The sequence below is a fragment of the Cebus imitator genome, unplaced genomic scaffold (assembly GCF_001604975.1).
Source record: "Cebus imitator isolate Cc_AM_T3 unplaced genomic scaffold, Cebus_imitator-1.0 Scaffold17, whole genome shotgun sequence".
NCBI lineage: Eukaryota > Metazoa > Chordata > Mammalia > Primates > Cebidae > Cebus > Cebus imitator.
Window position 1 is genome coordinate 8508145 of NW_016107332.1, and position 19424 is coordinate 8527568.

A 19424-nucleotide genomic window follows, 5' to 3' on the forward strand; every position below is an offset into this window, starting at 1 on the left:
AAGAAAAACATAAATCCTCCTGGAACACAAAAAGAAAATCTCCTAGATCTCCAAGTTAGAAATATCAATATAGTATTTAATGAAGATGTATATTTCGATGGAACATATAATTGCTTTGTTCTCCATGGAATATTATCTCATTGTCATAATTTTCTTTAAATCACAGTGTTTATAGGAAATCAAAGCCCAAAATCACCAAAGAATGCTTGGATACCTTGATATCAGTAATCAGTTCTTTATAATCTTTACAGACTTGGGATATTGCTTGCATTTTATTTTGTTGGTCTGCACATAAAATAGTTTCCTGTAAATTACCTTGCATATGCAGTTATGTATTATTTCAGCATTAAACAGAACTCCTCAAAGTTCATTTCAGTTTATTTCATGTTGATGTTATCCTGTGCCTCACAGCTGCCTTTTCTCTAATCTCTCTGAAGAGTCAGCACTAATCCATAATGTACTGTACCTGCTATTAGATTGCATGAACCCAGAGATTGATATACACAGAGAAGGAAAGCTCATTAACCAGGCTAGGTGTATGAAAGTTTAGCAGACAGCACACGGAGAAGTTTATCACTGCAGTTCCATTATACTCTACTGTCAATTTCAAGTACACCAGTCTTTCAGGCACATATTTTTTGTTCACCTGAATTTTCAAGTGGCTAATAGAACAGGTGAGGGCTAGTGAGTCTAGGCATTGCTCTGAACTTTGGAAGGCAAAGTAATGTTTCTGAGTCCTACAATGCTATTTTAGAGCATTCTAGAATCTGAGTCACTTCAAACATGTCTGTCAAGAAAGCAGAAAATTCTATTTTTATGTTGCTCTTCATGTAACACAAAATTAAAATGAGTTAGAAAAAATTAAGTCCTATAGGACATATTAATTTCAAGCTTTTATACTTATTGTGGAAACAATCTGATAAGACTCCAGAATGTTTTGACTATTTTCAGTTGCTGTATATTTTATGGGATAGTGTCTCAACTTGAGTGATGGTGGACTACCTGGTGTAAGCTGTTTCACCTCATACATGATTAAATTATATATCTTCCTGTCTGAACAAAGATTATTTGAAAATACAGGAAGGATTTGGCACCAGGGAAATACATTTTAGTATTTGACAAGTGTGGAACAGTGCAGGAAAATATCAATATGTGATGAAGACATGGCAAGAATCTAAGAAAAATAAGAGGGAGTTATCTGAATGTTAAATAGACAGATGTCAAAGAATGCTTTTGAAATCCCATTCAAATGGCCCTAATGTCATTTAATTTTCAATTGTTAGACTCATTTGGGCAAAGCAAGTTGGTATCCAGGGAAATCAAGAAACTGCATTCCTTGCAATTGGCTGAATCAAAAGATCTAATACATATTAATTAGTAACAGGAGTTCATATGTGAATCAAGATGTAAAACTCATATTTTCTGTTTTATGGTAGATTATAAAATAATTACATATTTCGAAATGTGTCAAACTATGAAAACGGGATATATCTCTGAATGTCATTGAGAGTCAACATAAAAAAATAAGCAATTAAAAATGCAGGAAAAAAAATATCAGAGACTTTTGAACACAGAATAGATACAGTTGTGTTGTAGAGAGGACCAACACAAAATAATGCGAATCCTCAAACTGGAATCTGAAGAAGGAAAGAAACAATACTGGTTTTGCTGTGGCATTTGCCTTTTTGACTGCAGAGCAAAGTTGCAGATGTTATAAAGCAGAAAAACAAGTTGTGAAACTTTTCAAGGTTATTTAATCCAGTCTCCTTCCTTTAGGCAGATGAATCCCCAAGGCTATAAGAAAGAACTACAGAGTTGTTGATATTTTAAAGTACTCTAAGGGGGAGAGTCCAGGATATTTCTTCATATACTTTTCCCAGCTTTTCTTAACCTAACAGGATGCTTACATACATATGAATTCAGTAACTACAAATCAAAATTCAAAATGATTCTGCAAATCTGGAAATTATATTTCAGTATACAAGTAATGAATAGGTTTTTTTTTTCTCTACTTCCCTCAATATATCTACCATTAGATATCTTCCCATTTTAACTTACCCTTTAATTATTAAATATGTTGACAAATTATCCTTTTCCCATTTCCTCTGACTTTACAATTACAGGTTAGATCCAAATTTATAATGCTTGTAATATTTAAAATTAACTTTATTTGTGTGTGTGTGTGTGTGTGCGTGTTTTACAATAAAAGAGATGTACTCACCATTTAATTGTGTAAGAATATAGAAATAACAGATTCTTAGCATAAGATGAGATATTAGAAGCCCAATAATAGATTTCACATTTTTACAAAATTTTTGTTTGACAGTTTCAACTATAAGAAACTTAATATGTCATGATTACAGCCCACACAATTTTCTGACAGACTTAATTTATCCTTATGTGATATTTATCCTCACATAATGGTTAGATTATATTGTTATTTTATTTGAAAATGATTAGGGGCTTTTCATTACTTCCTTTTAAATTTCACCTTGTTAGATATGCTTTTTTTATTCTAATATGTGGAGCAAAACTAGATATTAATATCATAATCTGGTATATTTACTTTCACTGTCAGCTTCGTGTCATGCTGGTATGTCCTTATTCATCCACTTATGAGCATACTAAAACAACAATACTAAGTACAGGAAACTATCAATCATTTTCAAATCCACAGAGAAAACTACCATCCATGAGAGATGTCATACATTGTCTACAGCATTTCCATAATATTAAAGCATAGATGATTAATGGAAAAGGAAATACAGTATAGATTGGCTTTTATGTTTTAGTATTTATGCTAACACTATTGATTACCTCTTCTACTTATAAGTTCCTACAAACATCACTTTTACACATTGAGTGTCAGCTGGGAAAGAAAGTAGAGAAAATGATGGTCTCTGGATGATTTCATGGATGTTTAATACTTCCCACTAAAAATACATTTCCCCTGGAAAATTTGACTGATACCTAGAATAATGTATTCCTGATTTTTTCCTTTAAAAATAGCTCTGTTAAATAGAAACATTCTTCAGAGTCAGCATATTACTTCATATTGATAATTTTAATCTTCAAATTAATTAACTTACAGTTCTTTGCTCATCATGGTTTGGGTGAAAGATATGAAAATACTCTCTACTCTGACAAAGAATTAAGTGATTATTGGAGGAAAAGAATGGAACAGAGAAGGCTGGCTTATCTTTTCTTTTTTTGGTGACTTCTTTCCCCATACCATTTTTGCAGGCTCCCTCCTTGCCAGCCTTGTTGGAACCTTAAACTTGAAGTAGTTACTCATCATCAAGAAGCCCCAGTATTTACTTTTCCAACATTAGTGAGGTAAATACCAATCATAGCCCATCACCTCGCTATTCATGAGAAGACATACAGAAACAATTCAAGGGTGAGTTATCTTTTCTTTCATTCACTTCTTCTTTCTGTGTTCCCCATTTCCCTTCACTCACTCCAAGTCTGCCTCCCGCAGTTCCTCATCTGGTGTGATGGTTAAACTTATGTGTCAACCTAACTGGACTATGGAATGCCCAGATAATTTTGTCAGACCTTATTTTGGGTGTGTCCATAAAGTGTTTTTGCATGAGAGTAGTATTTTAATTAGTCCAGTGCACATCTGCTGTGTTGAGTAAAGCAGATTGTCCTCTGTAATGTGGGTAGACGTAGTCATTCAAGCTATTGAAGACCCAAATAAAACAAAAAAGCTAAGTAAAAGGAATTGCCTTCTCCTTTACTGCTTTCATTTTGGGACACTGGTTTTTCATCTCTGCCTTTGGACTATAACTGCAGTCTTGGTTTACATCGGGTCTTGAGGCTGCTGGTATTTGGACTGAAACTGTGCCATCAGTTTTCCTGAGTTTCCCAGCTTCGTGACTGCATGTCAGATCTTGGGTCTTGACAACCTTCATAAGTCCATGAGCCAATTCTTTATAATCTCTCTTTCACTGTCTCTATGTCTCTATGTCTCTATGTATGTATGTATGTATGTATGTATCTATCTATCTGTCTATCTATCTATCTATCTATCTGTCTATCTGTCTATGTGTTTAAATGCTATTGGGTCCGTTTCTCTGGAGAACCCGGTCTCAGACATCTGATAACGTCTGCTATGAAGACTTGGAACTAAGCTCCATGTGGCCTGGGCTCTACCAGACGCTACCTCTAGCCTGTCTCCCTTGAGATCTAAGGAATATCTACTCAGGTTGCTTGAGGCTATATGTAGTCCTTGTTTTGAGCAACATTGCTCCTTAAACCCTCATCTTTATGGCATATTATTTGCTTGATCTATACTTCATATTCCCATATTAGGATATGCTATCTTATCCATACTATTCACTCTCTAGACCCCCTTAACCCTCTATTCCTGCTGTGTCTATCCTGGTCGCTAACATTTACCTATGTATCCTACATAGCAATCACCATCAATTTGCAATGACAAAGTAAGTGCAGTTTGTGACTGGACAGAATAAGCCTCCTGAAACTCCCCTCTTTCACTATCCTATCTGCCTAAAATTAAAATAAAATCAATAAATCTGTGTAGCAATGATAAGCTTTTTAAAGTGAAGTTTATAAGACTTAGTATAGTTTGGTTAGTTCACAAGCGGTAAACATGGAAATACTAGAAGTCAAATAGTCTTTTATATTATTTAAAGTCTTGAGATTTATTTCAAGTTTAAAGCTCTAAATTATGCTCTATGAAGGGTACTGTGTTCAAAATAGTTAAAAACAGATGCATAATCTTTGTCTTTATTAACAAAGAGGCAAAATTCAAGTTATGAACACCAGTAACAATCACACCTGGGCAAGAGGTTTAGGGGACTCCATGATCAGTGTTCTGAAAATTATTGACTTACCCTAAGGAGATGACTAGGGCAGATATGTGTCAGGAATGTAGCCCTAGAATGAAAATGATACAATGACTCTGCTGAAATTAAATTCGTAGTAAGGAAAGGAATGAAGAGAGAGGTTTCCACATTTGCTTTCATTAATATTTATATCTCAATTTTATAAAATTATGTTTAGAATATTCTTGATGCTTTTTAGAAACACACGCAAAAGGTGTAAATTTTGAAATATACACAAAAAATTGAAATACCTCAGATATAGGTTTGGTAGGAATATCTTTGAGGTACATTGAGGATTAATTCAACTAGTTTGTTATTCAGAAGTACAAGTAAGTTCTGAGAAAGGAAGATTCTTGCTAAAGACCATAGAGAATTCGAGCTCCTGTTCCAAGTGTGCTGCCATACTGCCCAACGACATTTTGTTTTGTTTTGTTTTTAATAGCCAGGCAGTTGGAGGGGAAGGTAGTTTGATTACTCATAATCTGACAAAGCATTTTTGCCCTCAGTTCCCTATCTTCCAAACAAATTTAGAAGTTTCCATTTTCACACAATGTGAGTTTGATTTAATTTTTTAGGAATTTAAAATAGTATATATAAATTATTTAAAGTAATTTATTTCAAACACACTTAGAGTTTTACCACAGCCAACTTAGCTATAGCTATGTTCAAAGTATATCTTTTCCTTCAAGTATAAGACTTTCTTCCATGAAACAAAGAGGGCATAGCATAAGGTCCACTATTTCATATTTTCTAGATACACTGGGACGTAAATGAGGACATGCTTTCCTAAGACCTCAGAAATGGAATCATGACAGGAGAAGGAGAAGAAATTAGAAAGCTGAAATAATCACAACATTATATAATGTTGGAATTCCCACACTGCTATACCATTATACATCTATTTGTAACATAAAATAAAATTAAAACTATTAAAGATGAAAAGACACACACACAAAAAGGTCAAGTTCTCTATCTTTGATATCTGCCCCCCCCCTCAAAATACCAAGAATTTAAAAAATAAGCTTTAGGTTATCCAAGTATACAAAGATAACACAAAGCTATATAGCTTCAATTCAGCTTTACATTGTGGTCACTTTTAGAAACTGAAGTAAGTGTGCCTGCCGAAATCTCCAGCTAGAAGCAAACTTACCTTATGGACCTAATGGGATCCACTGACGACATGATGAATTTTAATTTTGGGCTAGAGTTTCACATATTAATATGTCATTACTAGAATTAAAAATAGAAGCCAAGCGAGATATTATATAACATTTAATCATTATATTAAACACATGCTTCTTAAAAAAATTCTGTTGTTTCTTGACTTCTATTAAGAGAAACAAATTATTTACAAATGCAGTCTAATTTCTTTGTAGTAGTGCTAGAATTTACCAACTAGTCTTGTAAAGGGTTTGTAAAGTAGATTGAAGAGGGAAATTTATAACACTAAATGCCTACATTAAGAAAAAAGAAAGATATCAAATAAAAAACTTAATTTTACATCTCAAGGAACTAGTCAAAGAAGAATAAAATAAGTCCAAAGTCAGCAGAAAAAACCAACAAATAAGGATTGCAGAAATAAATAAGATAGAGATTAGAAAAATAGAAAAAAAATCAATAAAACTAAAAGTGGGATTTTTAAAAAGTAAAATAAAATTAGCATCCATTTAGCTAGACTAAGGAAAAAGGAGAGAAAACCCAAATAAAATAAGAAAGGGAAGATATTACAGCTACCACCACAGAAATGCTAAGGATGATAACAAACTATTATGAACAATGATATGCCTAACAGGCTGACCTCGAAGAAATAGATAAATTCCCGGAAACATACAACCTATCAAGATTGAATCATGAAGAAGTAGGAAATCCAAACAGCGCAATAATGAGTAAGGACAATGAATTGTAATTAAATCTCTTAGCAAGGAAAAGTTCAGGACTTAATGGTGCCGATGGTGTATTCTACAAAAAATTTAGAGAATTAATCAATCATTCTCAAACTCTTCCAAAAAATTTAAGAGGCGAGCACACTTCCCATTTCATTTTATGAGACTAGCATTACCCTGATATCAAAGCCAATTAAGGGCTCTATAAGAAAAGAAAATTACAAGGCAATATTTCTGACATAGAGACAAAAAATATCAATGAAATACTAACAAACCAAATTCAATAGAAAATCAAAACATTAATACACCATGATCAAGTGAGATATATCCCTAGGATACAAAAATGGTTCAACATACGCAAATATGTAAGTGTGATAAACCATATTAATAGGATGAATAAATGACAAAAATTATATGATCATCTCAATAGAAGCAGAAAAAGCATGTAACAAAATTCAACATCCAGTCATGATAAAACGCTCAACAAATTAGGTATGAAAATGCATGTCAACACATTAAGTGCCATATATTACAAACTCCCAGCTAATATCATATTTAGTGGTATGAAGTTGAAAGCTTTTCTCCTAAGATTAGGAGCATGACAAGTATGTTCACCCTGTTTCTATTCAATGTAATACCAAAAGTTTAGCCAGAGAAACTAGGCAAGAAAAAAAAAATCCAAATTGGAAAAGAAAAAAGTTAAATTGTTTCTGTTTGCAGATGACATGATCTTTTCTGGAGAAAACTCTAAATATTCCATGAAGAAAACACTGTTAGAACTAACAAATTCAGTAAAGTTGATGTATACAAAATCAACATACACAAATCAGTAGTGTTTCTACACACCGACAAGGTATCTGAAAAAGAAACTTAAAAAATGATCCCATTTACAATACCATTAAAAAAATACTTAGGAATAAATGTAACCAAGGAGGTTAAATACCTCTTTACTGAAAACTACAAAATATTGATTTAAGAATTTCAAGACACTAATAAACATTCCAAGTTCATGGATTAGAAGAATTAATATTGTTCAAATATCCATATTACTCACAGTGATCTATTATTGCAATGAAATTTCTATCAAAATATTAATGACATTTTCCACAGAAACAAAAAGAAATCCAAAATTTCTATGGAACCACAAAAGACCCAGAATGGTTAAAGCAATCTTGAGAAAGAAGAAGAAAGCTAGAGGCATCACACTATCTAACATTAAACTACACTATAAAGCTATGGTAATAAAAGCAGCAAGATGCTGACATAAAGAGTGACATCAAGACCATGGAGTCAAAGTAGATAGCCCAGAAAATAAATCTATGCACTTACAGTCAATTGATTTTTGCTAAAGGTTGCCAAAGGTTGCAAGAACACAGAATGAGGAAAGAACAGTGTCTTCAATAAACAGGTGTTGGGAAAACTAAATATTCACATACAGAGAACAAAATTAGGCTTTATCTCACACCATATTTAAAAATCAACTCAAAATGGACAAAAGACTTACATCAAAGACCTGAAACTGAAAAACTACTAGAAGGAAGTATAGGAAAAAATTTGACATTGGCCTGGGAATCAGTCTTTCTTCCCTCCCTTCCTTCCTTCCTTCCTTCCTTCCTTCCTTCCTTCCTTCCTTCCTTCCTTCTTCCTTCCTTCCTTCCTTCCTTCCTTCTACATACACCCAAAAGCACAGACAACAGAAGCAAAATAGACAAATGGGATGACATCAAGCTAAAAAGCTTTTGCACAGTAAAGGACATAAATAACAGAGTGAAAAGACAACCTATGGAAAGGGAGAAAATGTTTAAAACCATATATCTGCAAAGGCTTAATATATGAAAAAATGCTAACATCATTCATCATCAGGGAAATACAAATTAAAACCATAATGAAATATCACCTCACACCTGTTAAAATGGTTACTATCAAAAAGACAAAAGATAACAAAATTTGCGAGGATGTGGAGAAAGGGGACCATTTGAACATGTTGGTGGGAATACAAATTACTTCATCTATTATGGAAAACACTATAGAGAAACCTTAAAGCTAGCATTTGATCCTACAATCCCTTTACTGGGTATATAGCCAAAGGAAATGAAATTAGTATGTTCAAGAGATATCTTCATCCTCATGTAAATTGCAGCATTATTCACAATAGCCAAATTTTGGAATCAACCTATGTGTCAATTGACAGATGAATTAATAAATAAAATGTGGCATATGCATGTATCTATTTATAAAATAAAATATTATTCATTCTTAAAAAAGAAGAAAATCTTGTCATTTGTGACAACATAGATGAGCCAGGAAGACATATGCTAAGTGAATAAGTCAGGGACAGAAAGACAAATACTTCATAATCACACTTGTATGTGAGATTTTAAAAAGCTGAACTCATAGATCCAAAGAGTAGGATGCCAGTGGCTTGGGAAAAGTTTGTGGAAGGGAACAAACTTCCAGTTAGATGGGATGAATAAGTTAATAGTTAACAGTAACATATTGTATACTTAAAAATTGCTAAGAGAATAAGTATTTTAAACCTCCTCATTACAAAAAAAAATGAGAGATGATAGTATATTAATTAGGTTGATTTAATTATTGCACAATGTCTACATATAACAAAACATCTTGGTGTACTGCAAAAATAAATAATTTCTCTTTGTCAATTATACCTTCATAAATCTGAGAGAAAGAACTAACTTGAAAAAAATAACAATGGAAAACATTGCAACTCTTTTACTGCTAGAAATAAACTTTGCACCGGCCACATTATAAAGTAAAAATCTTGACTTTGTAATCAAATCTACTGTAAAATCAGTCCCCAAAGTAAAATTTTATCAAAAACATATTTTAATATAGATTTAAAAGCATAATCAGTAAAATAAGCTGTAAGTAAAGAAAATAAGTGTTTTTTTAGTTTAAAAGACAGGAAAATAAAACACATTTGAAAACACTGATCTTAGTGTAAGATGCATACATAGAATACATACTGGGTTTAGAAGTATTGTGAGAAAAAGTTCACCTCCTCTGATACTTTTATCCAGTTCTTGGGGTCCTCCTGGATATTCTTTGTAGAAAATAGTGTGAGTGAACAACCCACAAGTCTGTCGAGGGAGGACCTAGGTAAAACAGGGGAAAAATAGTACATGGCATGATTTATTCAAGAAATTCACCTCTATTTCATAACTTCAGAATATGCAAACTATAGTTTCTTATTGGATTTTCTTGGTTGCTAAGGTCAAAATCTTACTGTAATCACAAGTTGATATTGGTGTAATTACGTAAACATTAAAGGAGTTTCCAAATCAAAGGCATACAGAATACAGGTTAAATAATTTTCACTTGGTTCTATAAATCTAACCCACCACCTGCATTATGTTAAATGATTAGGGAAAACACAAAGCTATCTAAGTCTTAATTTTATTCAAAGATGGAAATTCTCCAAGGTTACATCTCTCATGTCATTAGGCTATTACTCTCTTCGCTCTGAAATTAAGTCCTGCAGTGTATAGGTACTCAAGTTTTGGGATTCAAAACAATTGGTTTTCTTAACTCCTTCCACATGTTTAATAAAGAAAGCAAATAATTAATTTTATACAAAATCATATTTTGAATAACAAACTATTGCTAATTTAATGGAGAAATGCATCTAATAGCTGAGTTTTTATTTTCTTTTAATCTTTGTTTAATTATTGTAAGGGTTTATATTAAATTTAAGGTAAATAAATGCCTGTAATATTTGTTAAAAAGAATGATTTTATTTCAAAATACGTTGAATGCTCATTCAAAGCAAGGAATTAATGCTGTACAAGATCTAGCGGTGTTTTGGATACAGAGGGTAAAGCAAAGGTAAAGAGAAATCTGAATATTTTCACTATGATTTGAAATTAGTAATTCTGTTCATACCTCCTAGATTTCTGTGGACATCAATATCACTATTTGCATTATCAACAAGTTCTCTTAATTCTGAGACTTCTTGAGATCTTTGGGTACCAATTTACAATAAAATAAAGCTTCATGACTAATAAATACTGTGTATCAGCTCTGGTTAGATACATGTGGGTGCATTTGTTTTAGCCACATATAGTGCTTAAATAGAAAAATAAATCATAGATAGATGATAGATGGACTCTAACAGCAATATGAATAATGAATTAGGAAGGTGTAAATATTTAGGTGAGTGAGAACAGTTTGTAAATAAGTGCTCTGATCTTGGCAACTAATAAAAACATAATCTAAGTCACTAGAAGTAGGAACACATATTTTAAAATAGGCTATTTTACCTCAAGGTGAGTAATATAATGTTTTTTGTTTTTTTCTATCCAGTGAATGATTCTAAATTGCCATCTAAAATCCAATTGGTTTTATTCTCCTTTATAGGATTTCTACATCCTATTATTTTTAAATTACTATACGGGAAAAAGAAAAACATGTATCTCCCTTTTTGGGGTATGTAAGGAAAAGACCAAAAAAAAAAAAAAGGAAAAAAAGGAAAAAGAGCAGTATTCTTAGATATTTTTGAATGTCTGAAAGCCAAAATAAGCTGAGTGGATATATTAAACTCTCAGATGCTATTTGTTACATTCTGTCTGTTGATAGAAACTTGAGAGGCGTTTTCTTAATCCATGGAGCCGTACTCTCCTGTAAAACTGTCAGTAAAACCACCCAACCAAAGAGATACTGAGAAATTTCCTAGGAAAAGTACAGAATCCTCAGGCAAAATTTTAATACCGAAACTACAGTGGATAATCTATACAAAACTCATTCCTATTAGTTTCAGCTTGTTTTAGACTTGCCAAAGCCACTCACAGCTTAGGAAAGGCCTAAAGCCAAAAGACGTGTTAATGTATAACCAGTCACCACTGAGGTATGTTGGGCATTTCTGACAATCATGTAAAAGAGGTTTGAGGTTGCATCCTTCGAGCAAAAGGCCCTCAGTCTTCATTCCTCATGTGAGGATTAACATTCTTTAATATGTATGGCCCTCTGTGCTCACCATGATGCTATTGTGAATGAAGCCCTTTCTGTACCGGGCAGGTTTCAGATGTGGATATTCTTCAGTGCTGGTAACTTGAATACCCCAGACCTTCTTCCAAGCTGCATACAACTGAATGTGAACCGGGTAGACCCCTGAGTGATGTGGGGCCACAGCATAGCCCATGTTGATTGGTATTCCATGTTCCTAAAAGAAAGCCAGAAAAAAATCATGATGGAATGTGGTCAATTAATTCAGTGAAAATCGTTTCCACCAACATCTATTTAGAATACATTGAATTCTATGCTAAATATGAGAATTAAAAATCCAGCAAGGTAGAGGTTTTATCTTTGAGAAGCTCATAATCTGATAGAACTCTGATGGCATAATGAATACAGTCATTACTTTGGGCAGATGGTATGTGGTTGAGATTAATTTAGAATTTTGAATATATGAAGTTTTGGGAAAAGATATGAAGTGAACTTGGCCCTTCCTCAGATAAATGTGTGGAGGGGGATGGTGTCATTTGAAGAAGTGCCCAAATGTGGAGGATGAAAGGGCATAGAATGTGTGTGTGTGTGTGTGTGTGTGTGTGTGTGTGTGTGTGTTGTTGTTGAAGAAAATCAGAAAGGTAAGTATGAATGATGAAGTGATGAACTTTTATATTTAAACTGAGGGATTTAGAATTAATTCAATTTTTACAAGATAGATAAGGAAGCTTTCTGAACATGGAAGGTCAAGGTCTGCTCTGAGTTTTAAGAACAAGGACCTAGTGACAACGTGTTAAGACAAACTGTAAGGGGAAGAAAATGAGTAAAGACTGCACATTAGGAAACGATACATTTGGTGCCAATTAGGTGAAGATAAATAATTAAATAAAATTATTTACAGTGATATTCAAAGGCAGGGGACTAATACCATACAAGATCCAGTGATGTTTTAGATACCCAGGGTAAAGGAAAGGTAAAGGTTAAGATTTTCTCCTTGTTTTTAGACCATAGCAACTCAATTTATTTTTATAAAACTTACACTTTACTCTGATTCTTGAGTAAACTGTCAACTCTAAAAGAAAACTAGTATAAATTTAAACAAAATATTTAAAAAATGTCAAAGAATGAGATTATATTGCTAGGTACATAAAATAGATCTGCAGTTTTCTCATTTCTGCTTCTTTATATCCCTCCCTTTAAATGCTTATCTGCTTTATAAAGACTCCTTGTAGGATTGAGTCTCATCAATTGAGATTATAAATGACAATGCACAGCCATATATGAAAGCCGATTGAATCAATAAACAGATGACAAAAGTGTTGACTTGACAATTGCCATTTATATTTTTGATTACATGGTACACAGCAAAGGAAAAGAATTCAGTCTGGTATAATAAGCAAGTAGTGAATGGATCATGTATCTACAATGCCTTAGTCATACACTACACTCAGCTCAGAAGATGGACCCTAAATTTTTCACAAGTCTCCATCATTCTTCCTTTCATGTAATGACCCTCATTGTATAGTCAAAGTCACTTCTCTTTCTCCAAGACTATGAGTGTTTTCTAACATCTATTACAGCAAACAACTTTGTAGAAAGACTGAATTATGAAATCAATGCTGTAAAATGAGCTAGAGTCTTTTGCTAGACACTGGGGAAAATTTCATTTCTTGATCTGTGCAGAAGAAAAATACTTCTTTCTAGCACTTGTGTTCCTGATACAAGGCAAAGTTGGAAATGCCCAGTAGTAAAAGTACTTGGAAACTCCCAGAGAGGACAGGCAACAGTTGTTACCCTGATATTACTAGGGGACATGCACTGGGACAGCCTTAGTTCTCTCTGGTTTGCTCCTTGCTCCCCAATGAGTGGTCACAAAGTGTTTTGAGGATAAGTGATTAGTAAATGCTATTAGCATTTGTACACTGTTGATTTTGTCACTTTTCACATTATGGGATAAGTCTTATGGTATCATGTCTTATTGTAGTGTAGATTCCATAGATCCTGTAAGAGACATTGTTCTAATAAATAAAGCCATATTTGAGGATAAGTATTATTTCAGGATAATTTGAGTATAATTATTTGAGGATATTTGAGGATAATTATTTATTAGACATTGTTCTAATAAATAATTGAAGCCAATTTGAGGATTCTCCAGCATGCAAGACATTGCAAGCTTGTGGATGCATTGGGTGTGAGACAGAGACGTACTTCATGAGAAAAATCTGGAAACAAGGGTGTCCAAAGTCCTCTGTCTGGTAAATAGAATTTGTATGATTGTGCCTAGAAAGGTGCTCCTGATTCACAGGAAAAGGGAATAAAATCCATTATCCTCCTTTTACTCTCTCAAAGGATTCATACTGAGGTTTCATAAGACTTGTCCCATAATGTGAAAATGACAAAATCAACAGTGTAGAAATCCTAATAGTCTTTACTAATCACTTTGTTAGTTCTCATTCTCTACCATTGTATAATATTTCACTCTAAATTTGGGGGCCTAGAAGGCTAGATAAATATGTGAGTATCTTAGAAACAAAACAATGAAAAATAAAATCAGCAAAAAGAATTGAAATATCAAACAACTATATCTCCTCAGTAAAAAAAAAAAAAAAAAGACATTTCACTTTTGACAGGTAGTAAAATGAATTGTAGAACTTTCATAAAAAACAGAAGGTACAAAGCAATTGAATTGGCAAGTAGGAAGGAAGTGGCAGTAAAAAAAATTTATTATATTTATTGATTTTTAGGGCCCAGTGTTATACTGTTTGTAAGGTCATCTTATCATACTGGCAACTGGAGCTCAATTAAAATAGTAAATCATACTACATAATTATGAGTTTATGCTTTTTCAATCTAAATGACAACACAAAGTGAGAAGTAATTCCCTGCAACTCTTTTTCTGTTATAATGGGGCTCACTGAACTAGAAGCTTTTATTCTTTACTGTTCAGGGCTTAAATTCTACTTCACAAAGACTTGGCCAACTGGAAAATCAACTAAGCATCATATTTACACAGGATCACAAAAATTACAAGATTTGAAAAGCCTTCCAACATAAATATAGGAAGCCCTTGAGACTCTTTAAAAATAGACATATAAATGGCACAAAACAAATTCAAATATAGCTTTATTTATTAGAACAATGTCTCTTATAGGATCTATGGAATCTACACTACAATAAGACATGTTACCACAAATAGAGGGGTTTGACTTGATCTAATGTTTCCAGTACATTAAATCCCAGTTGGCTGTGAAATGAGATATTATAATAATTTACAGACTCTATTAAAAAATTACTATTTTACAAAAATTAGAATAAAATAAAATGTATTTAGCACTAAAGCTCTAACAGCAACTGAAATAATGTTATTTAATTTTCCCTTGATAATTCCTACTGAGTATATCTTCTTTTAATTGCTTAGTACCTGATATTGAAATGGAATAGCTCCCTTGGGTTATCTCGTTTAGTCAGCCCACAGCTGTCAACCCCTGACAGGATGGGAAGCATGCAGGTGAATGAGCAGGTGCAGGAACCAGGATGACTGTTCCTGGGTACCAGCTGGAGTAGAACTCTGTGCGGCTCTGTGGCAGCATCTAGGGGGGTATTGGCAACTCCCTGCATCCCAGAGGGTGCATGTTACTGTGTACCTTTTAGCTTTGTTGTCCAAGGATGGTTTAATTAACAGCTCAGTGGAAGGTCAGGGTTGACAGTCTTTTGCACCTGCCCTTTTGGCACCCTAGTTCTTGTCCAGTGTCCAGGGAGAATCAGGTTGCATGAAGAAATTGAAGCGTGGTGAATCCGGAGGATTTTACTGAGTTTGTTCCTTGCCGAAGAAGCACTTCTCCAAAGTCCTGCTGTTAAGCCGTTCCTCTGAAGTCAAGCTGCTTCTCTCTGACATCCAGCTGCCTTTTCTTTTCTCTCCTCCGCTGCTCTGCCGCCCCTCTTCTGCCCCTCTGTCAGAGGAGCCTGGAGTTTTTAAGTGTGCAGGATGGGGTGCAGAGCAGGCCAAAAAGCAACATTCGAGTGGGAAAACAGGAATGCATGTTCTTACTTTGGGTGGCAGTCCCAGGTTTGAGGGTGTGGCCCTTGTCGGGAACCTCCCCAGTATTTTCCTGCCCCATGTCTGTATCAATATTTATGAAGTATTTTAAATTTATGTCTAATATGATTTTCATAATCATTCTATGAGGAGGACCGGATACTGCTATAAAATGTGGAAACACGGGCACATAGAAGGCACATAACTTGCAGATATTCACAAGTGTCTGAGCTATATTCTACCCAAGTCATTTAAATTCATCATCTCTACTTTGGCTTTTTCACTAAGTTGCATCTACTGTGACCCCATCCCTCCCCAAAGTATGACTGAAGGGACTTACAAGAAAGAATTGATTTTAATATGTGTTTTTCTGAACTGGATCTCTTTTCCATATTTTATTTTATTTTTTTGCTTGGAGAGATTATAAAACCAAGTCAACATTTCTCAAACTCCTCTGCTGCTATCACTTTTTTTTTTTTATGAAAATGAGTTAGAGCCCGTTAGAAGTACTCAAGACCAATTTCGGAGGGCAGTAGGAAGGCAAACCTTAAATTTTGGCAGCTCCTGCCTCCTGTTGCTGGAAGTTCTTGCAAATAAGCAAGTTCTTTCTGCAGCCGTATTTGGTGCCCATTTGCAAGGCAGAGGCAGAGACTTGCTGTTTTTTTTTTTTTTCATTTTAATATTATGTTGCTTTTTAGGTTTTGGGGTACATGTGAAGAACATACAGGATTGTTGTATAGGTACATAACTGGCAATGTGGTTTGCTGCCTTCCTCCCCATCGCCTATATCTGGCATTTCGCCCCATGTTATCCTTCACCAATTCCCCACCCCCCAATGTTCCTCCCCTAGCTCCCCCCAGCAGACCTCAGTGTGTGATGCTCTCCTCCCTGTGTCCATGTGTTCTCATTGCTCAACACCCGCCTATGAGTGAGAAGATGTGGTGTTTGATTTTCTCTTCTTGTGTCAGTTTGCTGAGAATGATGGTTTCCAGGTTCATCCATGTCCCTACAAAGGACATGAACTCATTGTTTTTTATGGCTTCATTGTATTCCATGGTGTATATGTGCCACATTTTCCCTGTCCAGTCTGTCATTGATGGGCATTTGGGTTGGTTGCAAGTTTTTGCTGTTGTAAACAGTGCTTCAATGAACATTCGTGTGCATGTGTCCTTATAATAGCATGATTTATAATCCTCTGGATACATACCCAGTAATGGGATTGCTGGGTCAAATGGAATTTCTATTTCTAGGTCCTTGAGGAATCGCCACACTGTCTTCCATAAAGGTTGAACTAATTTACACTCCCACCAACAGTGTAAAAGTGTTCCTATTTCTCCACATCCTCTCCAGCATCTACTGTCTCTGGATTTTTTATTGATCACCATTCTAACTGGCGTGAGATGGTATCTCAATGTAGCTTTGATTTGCATTTCTCTAATGACCAGTGATGATGAGCATTTTTTTCATATGTTTTTTGGCCTCATATATACCTTCTTTTGAAAAGTATCTGTTCATATCCATTGCCCACTTTTGAATGGGTTTGTTTTTTTCTTATAAATCTGTTTTAGTTCTTTGTAGATTCTGGATATTAGCCCTTTGTCTGATGGGTAGATTGCAAAATTTTTTCCCATTCTGTTGGTTGCTGGTTCACTGTAATGATTGTTTCTTTTGCTATGCAGAAGCTCTGGTGTTTAATTAGATCCCATTTGTCTATATTGGCTTTTGTTGCCAATGCTTTTGGTGTTTTGGTCATGAAGTCCTTGCCTATGCCTATGTCCTCAACAGTTTTGCCTAGGTTTTCTTCTAGGGTGTTTATGGTGTTAGGTCTTATGTTTATATCTTTAATCCATCTGGAGTTAATTTAGTGTAAGGTGTCAGGAAGGGGTCCAGTTTCTGCTTTCTGCACATGGCTAACCATTACAGAGACAGTTCACCATTACAGAGGCAGAATGCCATTACTGAGGCAGTTCTAACTATACCCCTATAAACAAAACTGCAAGGAAGTTCACACAGCAGCTGGGCAGAGCTCATGGCAGCTCAGCAACACCTCTGCTGGCAGACTATGACTAGGCTACCTCCTAGCTGGGCAGGGCATCTCTGAAAAAAGGCAGCAGCATTACAGAAACTTATAAACAAAGCCCCACCTTCCCAAGATCGAGAACCTGGGGAAAAAAGGCAGTTATGAGCTCCGCTGCAGCAGACTTAAATGTACCTGCCCAGCAGCTCTGAACAGAACAATGGAGCTCACAGATCAGCACTTGAGCTCCTACAAAGGACAGATTGCCTCCTCAAGCAGCTCTCAGACCCCTGTATATCCAAAGAGTGGCCTCATAAAGGAGAGGTCACGTCGACATCTGGCGGGTGTCCTTCTGAGACAAAGATGGGAAGAAACCATCTAAAATGATGAAAACACCCAAAACCAGAACACTTCTCCTCCTCCAAGGGATCACAATGCCTCACCAGCAGGAGAACAAGACTGGATAGAAAATGAGTCTGATGAAACTGACAGAAACAGACTTCAGAAGGTGGGTAATAAGAAACTTCTCTGAGCTAAAAGAACATATTCTATCCTAATGCAAAGAAACTAAGAATATTGAAAAAAGGTTTGACGAAATGCTAATGAGAATAAACAGCTTAGAGAGGAAAATAAATGAACTGATGGAGCTGAAAAACACAACATGAGAACTTCACGAAGCATACACAAGTTTCAATAGCCGAATTGACCAAGCAGAAGAAAGGATATCAGAGACTTACTGTTTTTAACAGAGCTCCTGTGGTAGCCTCAGAAATGGTAACTCCCCCAGGGAACCAATTCTATATGGTTCTGAGAGTCCCTGCAGGAGTACAGCATAGAACCTGTTTCATGAGTCCTTTCAAAGATTTTGGGAGCACTGAAATCATTAAGTAAAAAAGTTTTCTTGTTTAAAATAACTTAAAGTGGCTCTTGTTTCTAGTTTGAAAACCTGACTTCAAAAGCTGATCTTTGCTTATTTCTAATAAGTATAAAAAGATTTAAGAGATTCTAGTGAGCAGTCTAGTGGTTTAAATTCCAAGAAAACAGAGGAAAATTTTGACAAAACACTTCTCAATACTTATCCAATAAAATTGATTGACATGGTAAATATCTATTTGTCTAGCTGGATACGATCATGTAATGTATGTGACTGTTAAATCTCATGTATTGAGCAGCCAGTGAATACTGTATAGGAGACTACAGTCATTTAAATTAAAATTACCAAATGCAAATCAAAATGATAAAGTTAAACTACATTTGAAATCTTTTTTTTTTTTTTTTGAGTTCATGAGTTCATGACTTATGTCAAGCACTTTGCTAAGTACTGGGGATACACTGTGTATCAGATAGGGCTTCTACCTTCATGAAGTTTGAACTGGAGACAGCTTGTTGAGTCTTCACCTAAGATTATTTAACTTTATATATGTATGTGTATATATATATATATATATATATATATTTTAACTTCTAGGTATTTTCCTAGTAGAAAAGAATGATGTGCTTGACATAAACATCTCATGTTAGTTGGAGGTTGAAATATTCATCTAATGTTTCCTTAATAGATATTGAAATTAAAATAAGAAATTTATATCTAAGAACTACAATTTTAATCTTCCTCATCCCATTGTTAATAATTGGATAAATGGAATCCAATATCATAAATTATGTCTAGGACG

The 19424-nt window shown here is 34.5% G+C and overlaps 1 protein-coding gene across 1 annotated transcript in view; it reads right to left on the bottom strand.

Moving 5' to 3' along the window:
- The window catches only part of NDST4 (N-deacetylase and N-sulfotransferase 4), a 262071-nt gene that overhangs the window by 109813 nt on the left and 132834 nt on the right, over positions 1–19424 (bottom strand). The window contains exons 4-5 of the mRNA XM_017510605.2: positions 11730–11915; positions 9724–9852 (exon numbers count right to left, since the gene is read on the bottom strand). Of these exons, the coding sequence (XP_017366094.1) occupies positions 9724–9852; positions 11730–11915 (315 nt within the window). The remainder of the gene's footprint in view (positions 1–9723; positions 9853–11729; positions 11916–19424) is intronic.